General features: G+C 45.7%; 1 protein-coding gene across 4 annotated transcripts in view; it reads left to right on the top strand.

Annotated features, from left to right (window-relative positions):
• The window catches only part of GUCY1A2 (guanylate cyclase 1 soluble subunit alpha 2), a 550,449-nt gene that overhangs the window by 20,844 nt on the left and 512,959 nt on the right, over positions 1-16,646 (top strand). For all 4 annotated transcript variants that reach the window (XR_014218750.1, XR_014218751.1, XM_082219265.1 and 1 more), the window contains exons 2-4: positions 259-320; positions 8,699-8,820; positions 14,923-15,641. Coding sequence is in view for 2 of the 4 variants with exons in the window: in XM_082219265.1 (XP_082075391.1) it covers positions 259-320; positions 8,699-8,820; positions 14,923-15,641 (903 nt within the window). In the remaining 2 variants the exon portion in view is untranslated. The remainder of the gene's footprint in view (positions 1-258; positions 321-8,698; positions 8,821-14,922; positions 15,642-16,646) is intronic.

The raw sequence follows: 16,646 nt of genomic DNA, 5'->3' as shown, positions 1-16,646 counted from the left end.
ATTGATGTGTTTGTAGAACGAAAACAGCTTGCTACTTCTGGGCTGCTTTCTTCCCGTTTCTCTGGGGGAAGCACAGCAGATGTGTGAGGAGAGAGAGAAAAAGTGTAATTGGGAAAGAAACACACCATACATTAGATTAAGCGATAAAATCAGTAGTCACCTCCAGACATCGTGCTGAGCGCTAGGCTGGCTGACGAACTGCTAATAACTTTTTTTTAATAAAAAACCCAAACCATTCTTTCTTTGTTTATTCTGTAGCCTCAGACCATAAGGCAGACTCTCCAGAGGACCCTGCAACATTACGAGCATCAAGTTATTGGGTAAGTAGAGCTCATTTCTCAAAAAACGGGGAGTGGATAGATAGATGGTGGTGACAATAAGAAGCAAGCGACATTATGATTCTATGATGTTTGCTAACATGAACACCTCATAGGCGCATAGGAAGTTGTCCTTACTTGGAGACCTTGGGGATTGAACCTGGGACCTCTGACATACAAAGCAGACACTTTGCCACTGAGCTATGGCCCTTCCCCAGGTGTCTTCTTCATTGCTAGCTTGTTACACCAATTCTCAAATGGCTGTGGTGCTGCTGTTCATATAATTCGGATGCCCACAATTGCTCGGCCCACGCTAGCTTTTTCTTCTTCTCAATGCAGAAAGATCCATTTATTTGATGTAAGCTACTGATTCAGTTTTGTCCACAGCCATGGAATTTCTCTTAGGGATCATTCAAACTTCTCTTTGTCCCATGATTTCTAAGGAATGGGTTCGAGAGGTGGTTTTTTTTTTTTGTCCCACCCCTTTCCCTAGGGAAATCTGCTGTCTACCATTGAATCACCACAAACATTAACATAACAAACGTTAAACTTAAATTAATAGGGCAGAAAACCCTATTAGATTCAGTAATAGGGGAAAGCAGTTCCTAGAAATCACGGGACAAACAGACGTATGTATGAGCCCTCAGTATGGGATGCATTGTAAGAAACAGAATGGGATTTAAGACTCAGCTAGGGGTGAATTTGGATTCCCTCAGGAATATGTGGAACTAGATTTTTTTCTAGAAAAAGAGGTGTTGGAATACACCATGAACACCTCCCTTGTTCTCTTATAATGGTGACGGCAACCACCTTGATAGGTGCCAGAACTGAGTTCCGGTGAGTTCCAGCCAAAAAAATAAAATAAAAAGGCCTTTGTGGCGCTACTTCCCGGTTTTGGGAGAAGTAGCTCAGCTTATTTCAGAAGTCGGGGAAAGGTTTGTACTACTGGCTCAAAGAAATGCTGTGTCTACACTCAACAGCATGGGAAATATATGGATTGAGCTCTTAACAGGTTTTTTAAAAAATATTTAGGTTTTATTATTTTGGGACTACTTTATGGAGAAACTGTATGTGGCTTGTAAATTGTATTGTACTGTAATGTTTTGTTTTAAACGCTAATGTTGCACACTTCTTGGAGTATTTGCAGAAGTGATCAATAAAGAAATCAGCACCAAATAACATAACTAATTCTGGGGACAGGATTAATTTTTTTGTTTTTTTGTTTTAAAAAGGAAAAGGTAGTTTGATTCCCCCCCCCCCATTCAGGATTCTGATTTTCTTTTTAGCAGAGTGTAAATACAGTCCTATGACCTTTCTGTAGAATGAATCATGTAATGGTTTATTTATAAACAGTTCATATATATTTGCCTTGTGGAAATGATTTCAGACCTCGGCCAGACTGCCTTTCTATTGTGCTAAACGTAGGAATACATCACCCAGTCCTTGCTAGAGAGAATGTGCTACTCCAGTTAATGCTTTACATACGTGAGTAACACTGTGTTGTTAGAAAGGAAAGGAAAAACTGTGTTGATAGCCGAAAGTGTGAAGCGGAATGGTGTTGTAGCAATACAGTAAACTATGTTTATGATAATACTTTTTCTTTGGAAAAGTCCTTTCTCGTCCAGCATTCTGTTTCCAGAGTGGCCAATTGTGAAGGCTTCTGGAAAGTCCACAAAGAGGACCACAGCACTCTCCTGCTTGTGTTTCCCAGTACTGCTTCTGATATACTGGGATGAGTCTGATACTGATAGCTGGCCGAGTCAGCACGATGCAGATGGATGATTTGCCGGGGAACTGGGGAAAGGTCTCTAGTTTGCCAGACTTGGGGGTGCCTGATAATGAGGATCCTGGGGAGTGGGGTGGGGGCCCTCAGCCTGCTTTCCCACCTCACCCTTCTCTATGGTGAGAGCCACAAGCCCCTCCTTCCTCTCCAGACCTGCACCACAGTACGGCTGGGTGGTATATTGATATATGTCCAAAACCAGCTTGAAGTTTACATCGTGATACCGGCGGTGGGGGAGGAAGAGGAGTGCAGGGGGAACGCACCGCCCCCGGCAGTGCGATCACGGTGGGGTGCCATCATGGCTGCCCCCTGCCCGTGCTGGGCACCATGCCCCCACAGGCGGAGTGCCATGCCCCCAGGACACGTGCCACATCCCTGCGGGCAGCACTCCACACCCCCAGGGCGGGGGCCAGCTCTCCGCCACTGGATACCGGTTTCATAATTTTCGACCTGGCAATATATCATGATATGTGCTATGCAGAAATCACAACGTGGGGAAAACCGTGAAGCCCAAATTTCTCTCTCTCGATTCCTGCAGCCCCTCTTAACTCTGTCAGATCAGCTCTCCTCTGGCTTATGCAAGGGGAGCAGCGAATCGCAAGAGCAGGCGCTGGCAAAAATCACGATGCGGGGGAAACCCGCGAAGCCAGCCAATGCCTTTACACAGCTCCATCCTTATTTCAGACATTGTGGTATATTGATATATTGCGATGTTTAGCTGGTGATTCGGTATAGAGCAATGTTGAAAACCAGATATCACCCAGCCCTGCTCCACAGTGCCTTTTGCATTGCCCCCGCCCCTGGAGTCATCAGGAGCTGGGTCCGTCTTGTCCAGTAGGAAGAATGCTGTTTCGCTCATGTCTTTCTTCCAGGCTTCTCATAGATCTGGTTGGCCACTGGAAGAACAGGATGCTGGACTTAGAGGGACAGTTGTTCTTACACAGAGCAGATCTGGGGAGAGTGTGGGGGCACACGGAGAGAGGGGGGGAGTTCTGTTGCGCAAATGGAAATTCTTTTGCTAGTGGATCTGTTTTGTTGGCTAACGGCCCCACGTGTCTGGATACACTTGCTGAAATAGGCAAGTTTTCCGCCAGCCTCTAAAGAAGCACAGTGAAGGCAACTGCCTCATGCCATTAGATGCAGAGTTCCAGAAGGAGTTACTCCTCACGAATGAGGAGCATGAATATTGTGTGGTGCATGGAAAACCGCAAGTGCCGCAGGTCAGATCAGAGGACGACGCCTGCCGCCTTTGTCTGGCCCTCTAAGCTGAATGTAATTCCCAGGGGCCTGAAGTACACATTGCTGATGCAATTGTACCAATTCCATGGGATGCTAGAGCAATTGCTGAGCGTATATCGCCTTAGAATCATAGAATTTGTAGAGTTGGAAGGGACCCTGAGGGTCATCTAGTCCAACCCCCTGCAATGCAGGAATATGCAGCTGTCCCATGCGGGGATCGAACCTGCAACCTTTGCATTATCAGCACCATGCTCTAACCAACTGAGCTATCCAGGCTTGACTGCCTTTACAATAAGACTGGCAAGCCCATAAAAGCTGATCATTTGCACCAATATATAGAAACAGTACTCTGCCGCCCGTCCCACCCCCAGTTTAAAAATGGACCCAAGTAGCAGCATCAGATTATATATGGTCCAGAGATTTACCCTTAACAACCCTGAGTAACTGCCTACGCCTTGTTTATATTGGCCACTGTACCTTTCCTATATAGGTTGGATGAAGCCTCTGCCAAGATGGGTTAAGCAGCAGTAACAAGGGGCAAATGCCAACTGCTGCCGTGGGCTCTTATGCAATTACCCGGATGCCCTGGCAGCTTTGGCATGCTGTACAAGTCGGATCAGGTGTACGTCTAGGTCCAAAAAAATTCATCCCAGGCTTCTGAAACTCTCTATGCTTTAGGGAGTCGCCCTTGTGCATCACATAGCCTCTTTTGTCAAGCTGAGCTGCAGCGCTGTCCTTGGTGTTAATAAGGCTGGCGCGTCTGGAGAACCCCTCGGGGAAGAGTGGGAGAGAGAGAGCTATTACTTGGGGAGTCGCCTGTGCATCCTTACTCATAGCTCGATGCAGAATATAGAACAGATGTGGGAGAAAGGGAGTGGAAAACTTCTGGCAAAAGGGCTGCTCTTCCATTAAAGCTTGTATTCCTAAGACTCAAGGCTTGAGACAGGGAGTGTGTGTGTGTGTGTGTCTGTGCTGCCTGCAGAACTCCACCCCTTTTTCTCTCCCCTTCCTGAACCATTTGGTATGTTCCCCCCCCCACACACAAGCTTGACCATCTCACTTGCGTGCTTCTGACTGTAGGTGATTCAATCTAGTAGCGGGTTCAGGGGGGTCAAATTTGGAGCAAAACGGGGCCATTCAAAACAAAGTTTCCATAGCTATGCAAAATTCTGTAAGCTTGTAAATTAAAAGATGCTTTTCTGAAAACCCCCGAAACTGTCTATCACGAACCTTTTGCTTACAGAATGCTGGTAGCAATTGAGCGTTTGGTGGGAGGGAGGGAGGGAGGGAGAGAATACAAAGGTCTAAAGAAACCAGGTCAGGTAAATTGTGGGAGTATTATTGATTAAATTTGTGGTTGAGAGCAGGAGGGGGAGAAGCCTAAAAAGTGGGAGACTAAGGTTGGGGGAGGATGTGTGCCGTGAGCTTTAAGAAGCTCCCTCATACACACTCATTCCACAGTTATGTTTCAAGAAGAGGGACGTGAAAACACATTTTCCCCACTCTCCAGAATTGCATGTCTCCCCCAATCGTCCCCACTATATAGGGCTCGTGTTTGGAGCTAGAAGCCTCCTAGTGCTGTATTGCCTAGCAAGGGGAGGTCATGGGGAGTGGTCCTTTTACCCTCCCTCCTCCTCAAATTCCTCGAAAAGGTCTGAACAGCACTCTGAGATTACTGTTCCAGGTTGTTTGGAGTCCTCTTAGAGGACTGGATGCACTACAACATTAAGTTGCAGGCTCTGCTAGTCATTTATGAGATTTATATAGCCCCAGTGTCCAAGGTATAGATCCTTGGGCAGTGGCTCTAACTAATCATTTATTGCTGCTTTCTGTTCCCAGTCCTTTAGCCAGTCGCCAGTCAATGAGAGCACATTTCCTCTTATCCCTCTTATCCTCTTATCCCTTAAGTTTACACATAGCCTTTGAGGAGGGATATTTTGGAAGTCCAAAGTTCCTGGGTTACTCCCATCTGGCATGCTTTAATAACTCAAAATGTGGACGTGGCAGAACTTAACCTTTGAAGAAGCCATGCTGATTCTTCCTGAGAAGGCTTGTCCTTCTGTACGTTCAGTCATTCTAGATAATAATAATAATAATAATAATAATAATAATAATAATAATAATAATAAAATTATTATTTATACCCCGCCCATCTGGCTGGGCTTCCCCAGCCACTCTGGGCGGCTTCCAAAAGAATATTAAAATACTATAATACATCAAACATTAAAAGCTTCCCGAAACAGGGCTGCCTTCAGATGTCTTCTAAAAGCCTGGTAGTTGTTGTTCTCTTTGACATCTGGTGGGAGGGTGTTCCACAGGGAAGGCGCCACTACCGAGAAGGCCCTCTGCCTGGTTCCCTGTAACTTGGCTTCTCGCAGTGAGGGAACTGCCAGAAGGCCCTCGGTGCTGGACCTCAGTGTCCAGGTAGAACGATGGGGGTGGAGACGCTCCTTCATATATACTGGACCGAGGCCGTTTAGGACTTTAAAGGTCAGCACCAACACTTTGAATTGTGCTCGGAAACGTACTGGGAGCCAATGTAGGTCTTTCAAGACCGGTGTTATGTGGTCTCTGCGGCCGCTCCCAGTCACCAGTCTAGCTGCCGCGTTCTGGATTAGTTGTAGTTTCTGGGTCACCTTCAAAGGTAGCCCCACGTAGAGCGCATTGCAGTAATCCAAGCGGGAGATAACCAGAGCATGCACCACTCTGGCGAGGCAGTCCGCAGGCAGATAGGGTCTCAGCCTGCGTACCAGATGGAGCTGGTAAACAGCTGCCCTGGACACAGATTTGACCTGTGCCTCCATGGACAGCTGTGAGTCCAAAATGACTCCCAGGCTGCGCACCTGGTCCTTCAGGGGCACAGTTACCCCATTCAGGACCAGGGAATCCTCCACACCTGCCCGCCTCCTGTCCCCCAAAAACAGTACTTCTGTCTTGTCAGGATTCAACCTCAATCTGTTAGCCTCCATCCAACCTCCAACCGCCTCCAGGCACTCACACAGGACCTTCACTGCCTTCACTGGTTCTGAGAGGTAGAGCTGGGTATCATCCGCATACTGATGAACACCCAGCCCAAATCCCCTGATGATCCCTCCCAGCGGCTTCATGTAGATGTTGAAAAGCATGGGGGAGAGGACAGAACCCTGAGGCACCCCACAAGTGAGGGCCCAGGGGTCTGAACACTCACCCCCCCCACTTTCTGAACACGGCCCAGGAGGAAGGAGCGGAACCATTGTGTAACAGTGCCCCCAGCTCCCAGCCCCTCAAGACGGTCCAGAAGGATGTTATGGTCGATGGTATCAAACGCCCCTGAGAGATCCAGCAGAACTAGGAAACAGCTCTCACCTTTGTCCCTAGCCCGCCGGAGATCATCAACCAGTGCGACCAAGGCAGTTTCAGTCCCATGATGAGGCCTGAATCCCGACTGGAAGGGATCCAAATGGTCCGCTTCTTGCCCCGAATAAAGTTTAAAATACTAACTGATGCAAAGGAGAGAGGGGGGTTTGCCCTGCCGGACTTAAGGTTATATTATGAAGCTGCGGCCTTCTGCTGGATGAAAGATTGGATCTTATTGGAAAACACTGATGTCCTAGATCTGGAAGGCTTCAATAATTCGTTAGGTTGGCATGCGTATTTGTGGTATGACAAGGGGAAAACACATGGAATGTTCAAAAACCACATTGTCAGAAAAGCAATATATATGGTCTGGAAAAAATACAAAGACTTATTGGAAAGTAAAACTCCGAGGTGGATTTCACCAATAGAGGCCAAAGCTCGGAAAACATCCAATATGGAGGCATATTGGCCGAAATATTGGGAAATAATAGAAAACATTGGAGGTAATTGGAGGTTGCAGAGCTTTGAAAAATTAAAGGATAAGGTGCAAAATTGGCTACACTATGCCCAAATTAATGAGGTTTTTAAGCTAGATAAAAAAATAGGATTCCAGGTGGAAAAATCGAAACTTGAGACAGAGTTGTTAGAACCAAAGACCAAGGTATTATCGAGAATGTACAACTTGCTGCTTAAATGGAATACTCAGGATGAGACAGTTAAATCAGCCATGATAAAATGGGCTCAAGACATTGGTTACAATATTATGTCTGAGGACTGGGAAAGGTTATGGACCACCGGTATGAAATTTACGGCATGTAATGCCTTGAAAGAAAACATTATGAAAATGGTATACAGGTGGTACATGACCCCAGTCAAGCTCGCTAAGATATACCATTTGTCTGACAATAAATGTTGGAAATGCAAGGAGGCTGAAGGGACATTCTTTCACCTCTGGTGGACTTGTCCAAGATTGAAGGCCTTTTGGGAAATGATCTATAACGAGTTAAAAAAGGTGTTTAAGTACACCTTCCCCAAGAAACCAGAGGCCTTCCTTCTGGGCATTGTCGGCCAGAAGGTGTTAAAAAAGGATAGAACTTTTTTTATGTATGCTACAACAGCAGCAAGAATCCTTATCGCTAAGCATTGGAAGACCCAAGATTTGCCCACACTGGAGGATTGGCAGACGCAATTGATGAACTACATGGAACTGGCCGAGATGACTGCAAGGATCCGAGACTTGGGAGAAGAGGCAATGGAGGAGGACTGGAAAAAATTTAAAGACTATTTGCAAAAGTATTATAAGTTGTATGAAACATAAGACAACGTATGATTTGGAACGTTAGCCCCAGCAATGAAATTTAATTACCTACGAAATGGATAACATTCATGAAAGAATCAAAGTTTAAATGGGTAAAAATGACATTATGTTATATTTTTAGAGTAAATGGAGAATAAGAGATTTAAACTTAAATTGCAACTGAAAATATAAAGAAACACACGAAATAAGGGTATAATTTGCTGATAACTTTATTATCAAGAATGCATTATGGGGGAGATGTGGGGAAGTCCAATGGAAATTTGAAATAAGTTGTTGAAATGGTTGTGATTTTCTGTTCTTTTTTCTTTTTTTCTTCTATTCTGCCTATCCTTTTGTTCTTTCTGTAATTTGGAAAAAATGTAATAAAAATTATTATAAAAAAAAAACAAATGGTCCGCTTCTTCCAGGCGTGCCTGGAGTTGTTCAGCAACCACTCGCTCAATCACCTTGCCCAAGAATGGAAGATTTGAGACTGGGCGATAGTTGGCTATCGTGGCCGCATCTAAAGATGGTTTTTTAAGAAGCGGTTTAATAACCGCCTCTTTCAGCGAGTCTGGGAAGGCTCCCTCACGGAGGGAAGCATTCACCACCCCACGAAGCCCATCGCCCAGTCCTTCCCGGCTAGCTTTTATGCCTAGTCTATAAACTAGATGCCTAGTTTATTTTTGTTTTGTTTTCATGCACCACTTTTGTGTTTCTTTCTAGTTACAGGGATGCTGAAAAGAACTTCCACAATCTCTCCAACCGGTGCTCCTATGCAGACCGCCCTGGCAACGACGAAACTGAAGATGTCTCAGGAATCCTCCAGTGTACAGCAAATATACTCGGTACCGTGTACATTTGTGTCATTAGCAGGAGACATGTTTCTGAGTTTCCCTTCTTGTTTTCTGAGCTTTCCCTTCCACGGAGGCCCATTCTGCAGAGTTCAGCTTGGTTGCTTCCATGCAGCTATAATCATTGCCTTATAGTCCAACGTTATGTTCCCAACTGCTAGTGGTTAGCTAGATGCCTCTCAGAATTGGGGCAGAAAAGCAGCCACCCTCCTCAGTTGTCATCTCCCCACATTTCAAGGTATACCAACATATTTGACCCCACTAATAAAATCCCAAACCTGATGTCCAAACATCTACTGGGTCCTGATGCATATAGACACACCCCATTGGAGTAAGAGACCTGATTGGTAAAGGATGCTATCTGAGCATTCCCCACTATGCACATGGTATACATGCCATGGCTTTATGCTTTGGGGCTCTATATTGCATTGCTGGATCAGGGCATAGCTGCCCACTCTTGTTTTCCTGCTGACAAGGTGCAAAGCCTGGATAGATTGTTTAGTTTTTTGGATGCACTCTACTGCTTGTAAATGGTGCTGCTCGTTGTCAAGAAGTTTTGGGTCAGATAATAGGTGAGCTTATCTGAAAAAGCTCCTTCAGATTCTTATACATGTGCTCTAAACATTCTAGGGCTGGAAGAGTTTTGCTTCTCCTTGAGGAAATGTTCACAGTTAGAAGCTATGGGATTTTGCTACTGTGGGTGGTGGAAAGCTCACTCCCACTCCATCCTAACTGTGCTCTGTCGGTCCTTGTTGTCTGTCTTCCATTCTGCATGATTAAAGGCCCTTTTAAGTGTTCCCCTCTCTAGTTCTGGAAGCAGGTATTCCTGCTTTTGCCTTCCAGGCACCCTGTTTTTGCGCTTCACTTTGAGCGTGGCCCCTTCTTCACCTGGGTGTCTCTTGGCCCACTTCCTTCCTCTCCTTCCTCTTTTATTGTCCTCTCCAGTGCCTATACTTTTCTTCTCCCAAACTGCACAGTGTCTGCTCTCTAGATGCCACAGCGACCTCTAGAGGGCCACCCCTACTCTTCTGAGGGAGAAATTCCTGGCAGGTTGCTCATTTAGTGCCTTTCCAGGAATTTGCAAGCAGCTAAAACATCTCTCCCCACCCCCTCCGCAATTGTGCTTTGTGATTCTCACACTTTAACATTATAGTGTGTCGAAAGCTGTGCAAGGAAATTCTCACTGTTTGCTAATATCTTTGCCTCTTGCATGCGTATTTTTAAGGGTGCGAATTTAACCACCAGATAGCTCCCCACCCCAAGTTGTGTCTTGCAAAGACCCTTGGAGATTTCTATCACGTGTTTGTGACTTAGGAGCTGGCCTCTTCTATTTCACAGCCCATGTTTTCCATTCCTGCCCATAGGATGTTGTCACTGTGGCGGCTCGCTGGAAAAGATTAACTGGGCTGAGTCATGAGATTTATTGAAAAAAAAATATTATGTAAAGGAACAGGTGTGGGGGAAAGTCTCCAGCAACATTTCCACATGTATGGATCTCTTTCTCCATAGCTTGCAGTTGGAGTCAATCCCATGAACAAGTCCTGGATTAGGAAACAGGGGCGGGGATGAGATAGAAATATTACTACGGGGATATTAAGCTACTATGTTAAATTACAAAAAAATATTATTTGTTTATTAAATATATATCCTGCACTTCCTCCAAAAGTAGCCTAGGGCAGCAGCACATGAATGAGAAAACAATGGAACCTCTAAAAATAATTCCAGTACAGGTTGCAGGCTGAGATATAATTGCAATAGCAAGCATTCCTGGTCTAGGGGAGACGTAATATTGACTTCCTGCAAACTGGTGTTTTGTTAAATCTGGAACCATCTTTGTGAAAGCATGCTTCTACCCTTTCCCTTCCCAATGTTAAGCATGGTTTCACTTTCTTTGTGCTATGTTTGAAGTGGGGGTCTGAGGCTTGGACACCTTGATTCTTCCATGTGTTTTTAAACCTATTTAAGAAACTTATATCCCATCATTTCCACCATTATGGTCTTCGAGGCTTAACAGCATGAAAACGTAATTAAAAATACCCACAACAACAGATTAAAGCAAAGCAACCTTAAAAACCAAAGCCAGCAAGATGCTTCCTTTGAAGCAGCTAAAAGCAGGTTGATTTATTATTACGAAAAGTTCTAGTCAATAGGGTAGAGCCTAGGACTTGCTGATCAGAAGGTTGACGGTTCAAATCCCCGCGACGGGGTGAGCTCCCATTGTTTGGTCCCTGCTCCCGCCAACCTAGCAGTTCGAAAGCATGTCAAAGTGCAAGTAGATAAATAGGTACCGCTCTGGCGGGAAGGTAAACGGCGTTTCCGTGCGCTGCTCTGGTTCACCAGAAGTGGCTTAGTCATGCTGGCCACATGACCCGTAAGTTGTACGCCGGCTCCCTCGGCCAATAAAGCGAGATGAGCGCCACAACCCCAGAGTCGGTCACGACTGGACCAAACGTTATGGGGTCCCCTTACCTTTACCCTGACATCTAAAGATAAAAAAGGATGTTTTCAGGAGCCTGTGCGGGGAGGGAGTTCTATAACTCACAGACCACCACAGAAAAGTCACCCAGTAACCATAGAAGGGTCTATGGCAGTAATAGCCTCCAGATGACATTGGACTCCAACTCCCATCAGTCCTATCCAGCATGGCCAATTGTCACAGATGATAGAGGTTGTAGTCCAGCAACTTCTGGAGGGGGGACCACTTTGGCCTTCCCATTATATGATAACCTCACTCGACGGGCTGATTTGTATAGGGCAGGGTTTCCCAAACTTGGGTCTCCAGCTGTTTTTGGATTACCGTTCCCATCATCCCTGACCACTGTTCCTGCTAGCTAGAAATGATCGGAGTTGTAGTCCAAAAACAGCTAGAGACCCAAGTTTGGGAAACCCTGGTAGAGGAGAAGGCAGTGCATTTTTTAACTACTGGGGGATAGCTTTTCTCCAAGGCCTTATGAAGCCATTAATGCTGTAAGTGTTGCGCTTCATTTGGGGGACTGCATTGGGATTATAATCTTTTTCTCCCTGCGGATATGGACAAATAATTCCCACCCTCCCACATCAACCCTACCCTATTGTTTCTTGCCTGCGGGCATGAAACTTTTTAATTGCACTCCTCTCCCAAGTTCAGAAGACAATGTGCCATCCAGATTGTGCAACATTTCTTACTTCTCCGTTGGGATTCCATTGATATCATTGGGGCTGCTAAATATTTATACCAAGTAGCTAATTCATGCCCTTAGGAAATAAATATTCTGGTATAAACAAATGACGTGGTCTTTTGCTGTTGTTTTCAGTCTTGAATAATTATTTGTTAACGTTTTATTTAGGGAGATTCGGGGGGGGGGGGCGCGTGGAGATGTTGTGGTCGGTTCTGCAAGCTTCCTTCCTGCATGGCGTTCTCTCAGCGTGGAGAGAATACCAGCAGGTTGCGTATGAAAACTGTAACCTGTTACGTAAACATGTGGCACAGGGGATTCTTAAATCAGAGCCAATGCATTGCCAGACATAGTTCTGCCTGTTACCCCTATCAAGTCCCGTCCACATCATTAAGTCAGGGCAGAGTTATGGCTGGTGATGAGTGATGCTCTCAGGTACTGTGTGGAAGTCTGGGAGATCAGCAGCAGATGGGACCAGAGCCAATGATAGGCAGAGCCAACTAATTGTGTTTTCTCCATCTTAAGGGCCATGGCTCAGTGGTAGGTCATCGGTCTTGCATGCAGAAGGCCCCAGGTGTAAGCTGTGGGAATTTGCACTTGCAAGGAAACCTATGCAATGCCTCCTGCTTGCCAGAGGACAAGAAAGAGAGAGAGACATTCTTAGCAGATTGGTGGATGTTCCTAACTTATGCAAATAAGTCTACCAATGAAAGACCTGTGCCAGTCACCTTTGAATGCATGGGTGCATAATTGTGTGACTACTACTACTACTACTACTACTACTACTACTAATAATAATAATAATAATTTATTTATACCCCACCCATCTGGCTGGGCTTCCCCAGACACTCTGGGCAGCTTCCAACAAACTATTAAAATACTGTAGTACATCAAACATTAAAAGCTTCCCTAAACAGGGCTGCCTTCAGATGTCTTCTAAAAGTCTGGTAGTTGTTGTTCTCTTTGACATCTGAGGGGAGGGCGTTCCACAGGGCGGGTGCCACTACCGAGAAGGCCCTCTGCCTGGTTCCCTGTAACTTGGCTTCTCGCAGTGAGGGACCCGCCAGAAGGCCCTTGCTGCTGGACCTCAGTGTCCAGGTAAAACGATGGGGGTGGATACACTCCTTCATATATACTGGACCAAGGCCGTTTAGGGCTTTAAAGGTCAGCACCAGCACTTTGAATTGTGCTCGGGAACGTAAGACTAGGTTAATGTAAATGCCCCCCACCCATGTTTTCCTCCAAAATGAAGCAGTTCACGTTGTTGGTCCATTGAGCTCAGTTTTGTCTGCACTGGTTGGCAGCAGCTTTCCAGGGTTTCAGACATGCAATCTTTCTAAGGTCTACCTGGAGCTGCCAGGGATTGAACCCAAGACCTTCTGCATGCAAAGGCAAGGCTTTACCTCTGAGACTATGCGCCTTCCTCAAGGCCACTGAGGGCCGGTGATGTTTGGCAGGTAGTTTTATTTTTTCCTAACCCTGGATATCCTTGCTAAGTGAAAGGAAGGCTGGCATTAACAGAGAGTGGGAGGGACGGTCTCCATGGAGACTGGACCTTTGGAAACCCTTCTCAACATTCCTTGCCCTGTTAGGCAAGAAGCTGCCTGCAGAACACTTGCAAATGTCAAAGCCATTGCTAGAAAGATATTTGGTGGTTCCTAGGAAACTTCAGTTCCCTATGTTACTTTTCCCCTTTCTTGCCGCTTCTGAGCACAGAAGACGCTGTTCAGCCTAAGAGATAGCAGCGACCGGAGGGTCAAATGCTCAAGAGAGCCGTTCCTCAGACTGCAAATGACAAAGCAGTCATCTTAAAGCAGGCTGTCCTTTAGCAGTCACCTTTTAAGGTAATAGCCTACCCAAGCCAGACAACATTTGGTGCACGTTGTCATTCAGTGGTCTCTTATTTGACAGTGTCAGCTCTTGCTATTCCGAACATTTTCTTAATCATAAGCATGAGCTTCTGTGACAAGAGCTTGAAAAGGTTGCATACATTTTTGTTTTAAATTATAGCTTGCTGGTACTGTCGTCTATCTAATCACCATCTTCCTGGCATGTCTTTCAGGTGGGTAGTGCTTGAGGACAGTGTGGAAGCCGCTGTTCTCAGTTCTCTGAGCATTACAGGAGGAGATGGGTGGTGGGTAGGAGATTTCATCTCCTTCATTGGTCCTCTAGCAATTGGTATGTAACCATAGCTCGGTCTGAGGTCCACCTCACATACAAAGACAATAGACTGGAGGTCAGCTCATCATGTCTGGTCTCCTATGGAGTACTGCCTGACTTCCCAAATTGCTAATTTGCTGTGCAGTCCTGACCATGTCTGCTCAGTCCTATTGAATTCAGTGGGGCATATTCCCAGGTTAAGTGGGTTTAGGATTGTGGCTCTGGTAAAGAGAGAGAGAGATGTGAAGGGTGTTGTGTCTGTGATAACAAAATGTGCAATCAGTTTACTTTCTGGTCAGGTCCAGCCCTACAAATAGCAGGGTGAGTCAGTCACTTTGTGTGACAGGAATTAGAGCGCACTGGTGGTAGCCCTCCTAGGTTTCTGTCTGCCACAAATCTTTAACTCTTAAACTAGCCTGTTGCTGTCCGGTGCATTGAAGTCAGATTCAAATGCCAGTCCAGTCAGCTTCTGTACATGGAATGTGGGCAGGGCGCCATCTTGTCCTTCACCTCAGGCAGCAAAATGTACTGGGCCTGGCCCAGTTGGAGGGACAAGGAATTCAGGCCTTGGTCCTCTGCCCCTTTCCTTTCGCAGAACCTACAAGGAACATAGTCTCCGACCAACCATTAAAACCATATTCTTCAATAGGTGGCCATAGGTCTCATCACTCCTGCCAAACTTGACTTAGTAGCCCCCTGAATTGGCCCACTTCCCTCCCCCCAACACTACTGCTTTGCAACAGTGGTCTCTTGCTGATATGTGCTATCCGTTGCTGTGCAGGCTTGAAGTTTGAAGAACTGCAGGAGAAATTTGGGGCCGAATTCTTCAACATCTGCTTTGACGAGAATGAGCGGGTCCTCCGAGCCGTGGGTGGCACCTTGCAAGATTTCTTCAATGGCTTTGATGCTTTGCTGGAGCACATCAGGACTTCGTTTGGAAGGCAGGCCACTTCGGAATCCCCTTCTTTCCTATGCAAAGAGCTCCTTGAAGGCAAACTGATGCTCCACTACTTCCACCCTCATCAGATTGTTGGTTTCGCCATGGTGGGTATGGTCAAGGCGGCGGCCAGGAAAATCTACCAACTGGAAGTCGAAGTGGAGCCGATTGCAAACGACAAGTTGTGCCCCGAGGACTCGAACCCGGGCAACTGCAGCTGCCTCACTTTCGTCATCAAAGAGCGCGAAAATGCAAACATCACAAAAGCACTTCCTCTAGGCACTTCCCAGTCCCCCTCGGACCTGAGGATAAGCATCAGCAACTTCTGCCGCGCTTTTCCCTTCCACCTGATGTTTGATCCCAGCATGCTAGTGCTGCAGTTAGGGGAAGGACTTCGGAAGCAGCTCAGATGCGATGCTCACAAGACGCTGAGGTTCCAAGACTGTTTCGAGATCGTTTCCCCAAAGATCGGCGCCACGTTTGAGCGAGTCCTCCTGAGACTGTCGACACCCTTCGTGATCCGAACCAAACTTGAAGCGTCTGGCTCTGAAAATAAAGACAAGGTAATACCGTTACGTTTAGCCTGCTTAAAAAAAAAAGGTGTGTTGGCAGATCAAGGAGTCTTCTAGCAAGCACCATCCATAAAACTGAAGGGGAAACAACATTTCGTAAGGGCCAAATTAGACAAAACATTGGGCAATCTGTGGATCTCCCAATGATCCGCTGGGGTGATAGGCACTGTTCTCTGCTTTACACTGCTGGAGCCGTTTTACGGAGTGTTACTTCTCCCCCAGTCCCCTCCTTCAGGTGCTTCCCCTCACCGAAATAGTTTAAATATGAACAAATTAATTTTCACCAATGAAAGGCTTTTAATTAATTGCTTCACTCAAGAGATCTTTTTAAATCCATATGTATTTTTTCACCTTATGAAATCAACAGGCCTGATGCTAGCCAAGTCATTTAACATCATAACTCATAGCCCTGAATTGTTGTTTGTTGTTGTTTTGTCCCATTTAAAATTCAAATGGAATGGCCTGAATGTTATTGGACCATGAGGGACATCTGCCAGGTATAATTTCGGGGCTCTAATTCTTCCTTCATTCACAATCACTGAACGACAACAACAACAACAACAACAACAACAAACTTGACACTTGGCTGTTGTCTGCAGCCTTTGTATAAAAATCCCAGATTCAAATTCTGGATGTTTTGTCCCTTCCTTCTCCCCCACAATATTCCTCACGCTTAGTTGTCAAAACTTGTTTAGACTCTGATGGTTTCCAAAATGAATTACGCTGGCTAATTTGACAGCTGTCAGTGGCTGTAAATGAGAAAAGTGAAAGAATAGATGGCAACGTGGTTTTTTTAAAAATAAAAAAATCACCCAACACACTAATGGTTGTGCTTCATTGAACTTTAATAGCATCTTGGATAGCCACTTAGCATTTTTAATTAGGGATATGCAAAGCTTTCCCTATTAATTCCAATGATGCTGAACATTGCTTGTTGTTTGGATTTACTTGGGATAGCAGGTATGTGTTTTTCACAGGGGAACAAGTTTTTTGAAT

This window comes from Podarcis vaucheri (assembly GCF_965113315.1).
Source record: "Podarcis vaucheri genome assembly, chromosome: 4".
Lineage (NCBI taxonomy): Eukaryota > Metazoa > Chordata > Lepidosauria > Squamata > Lacertidae > Podarcis > Podarcis vaucheri.
This window is presented reverse-complemented; position numbering and strand designations above follow the sequence as displayed.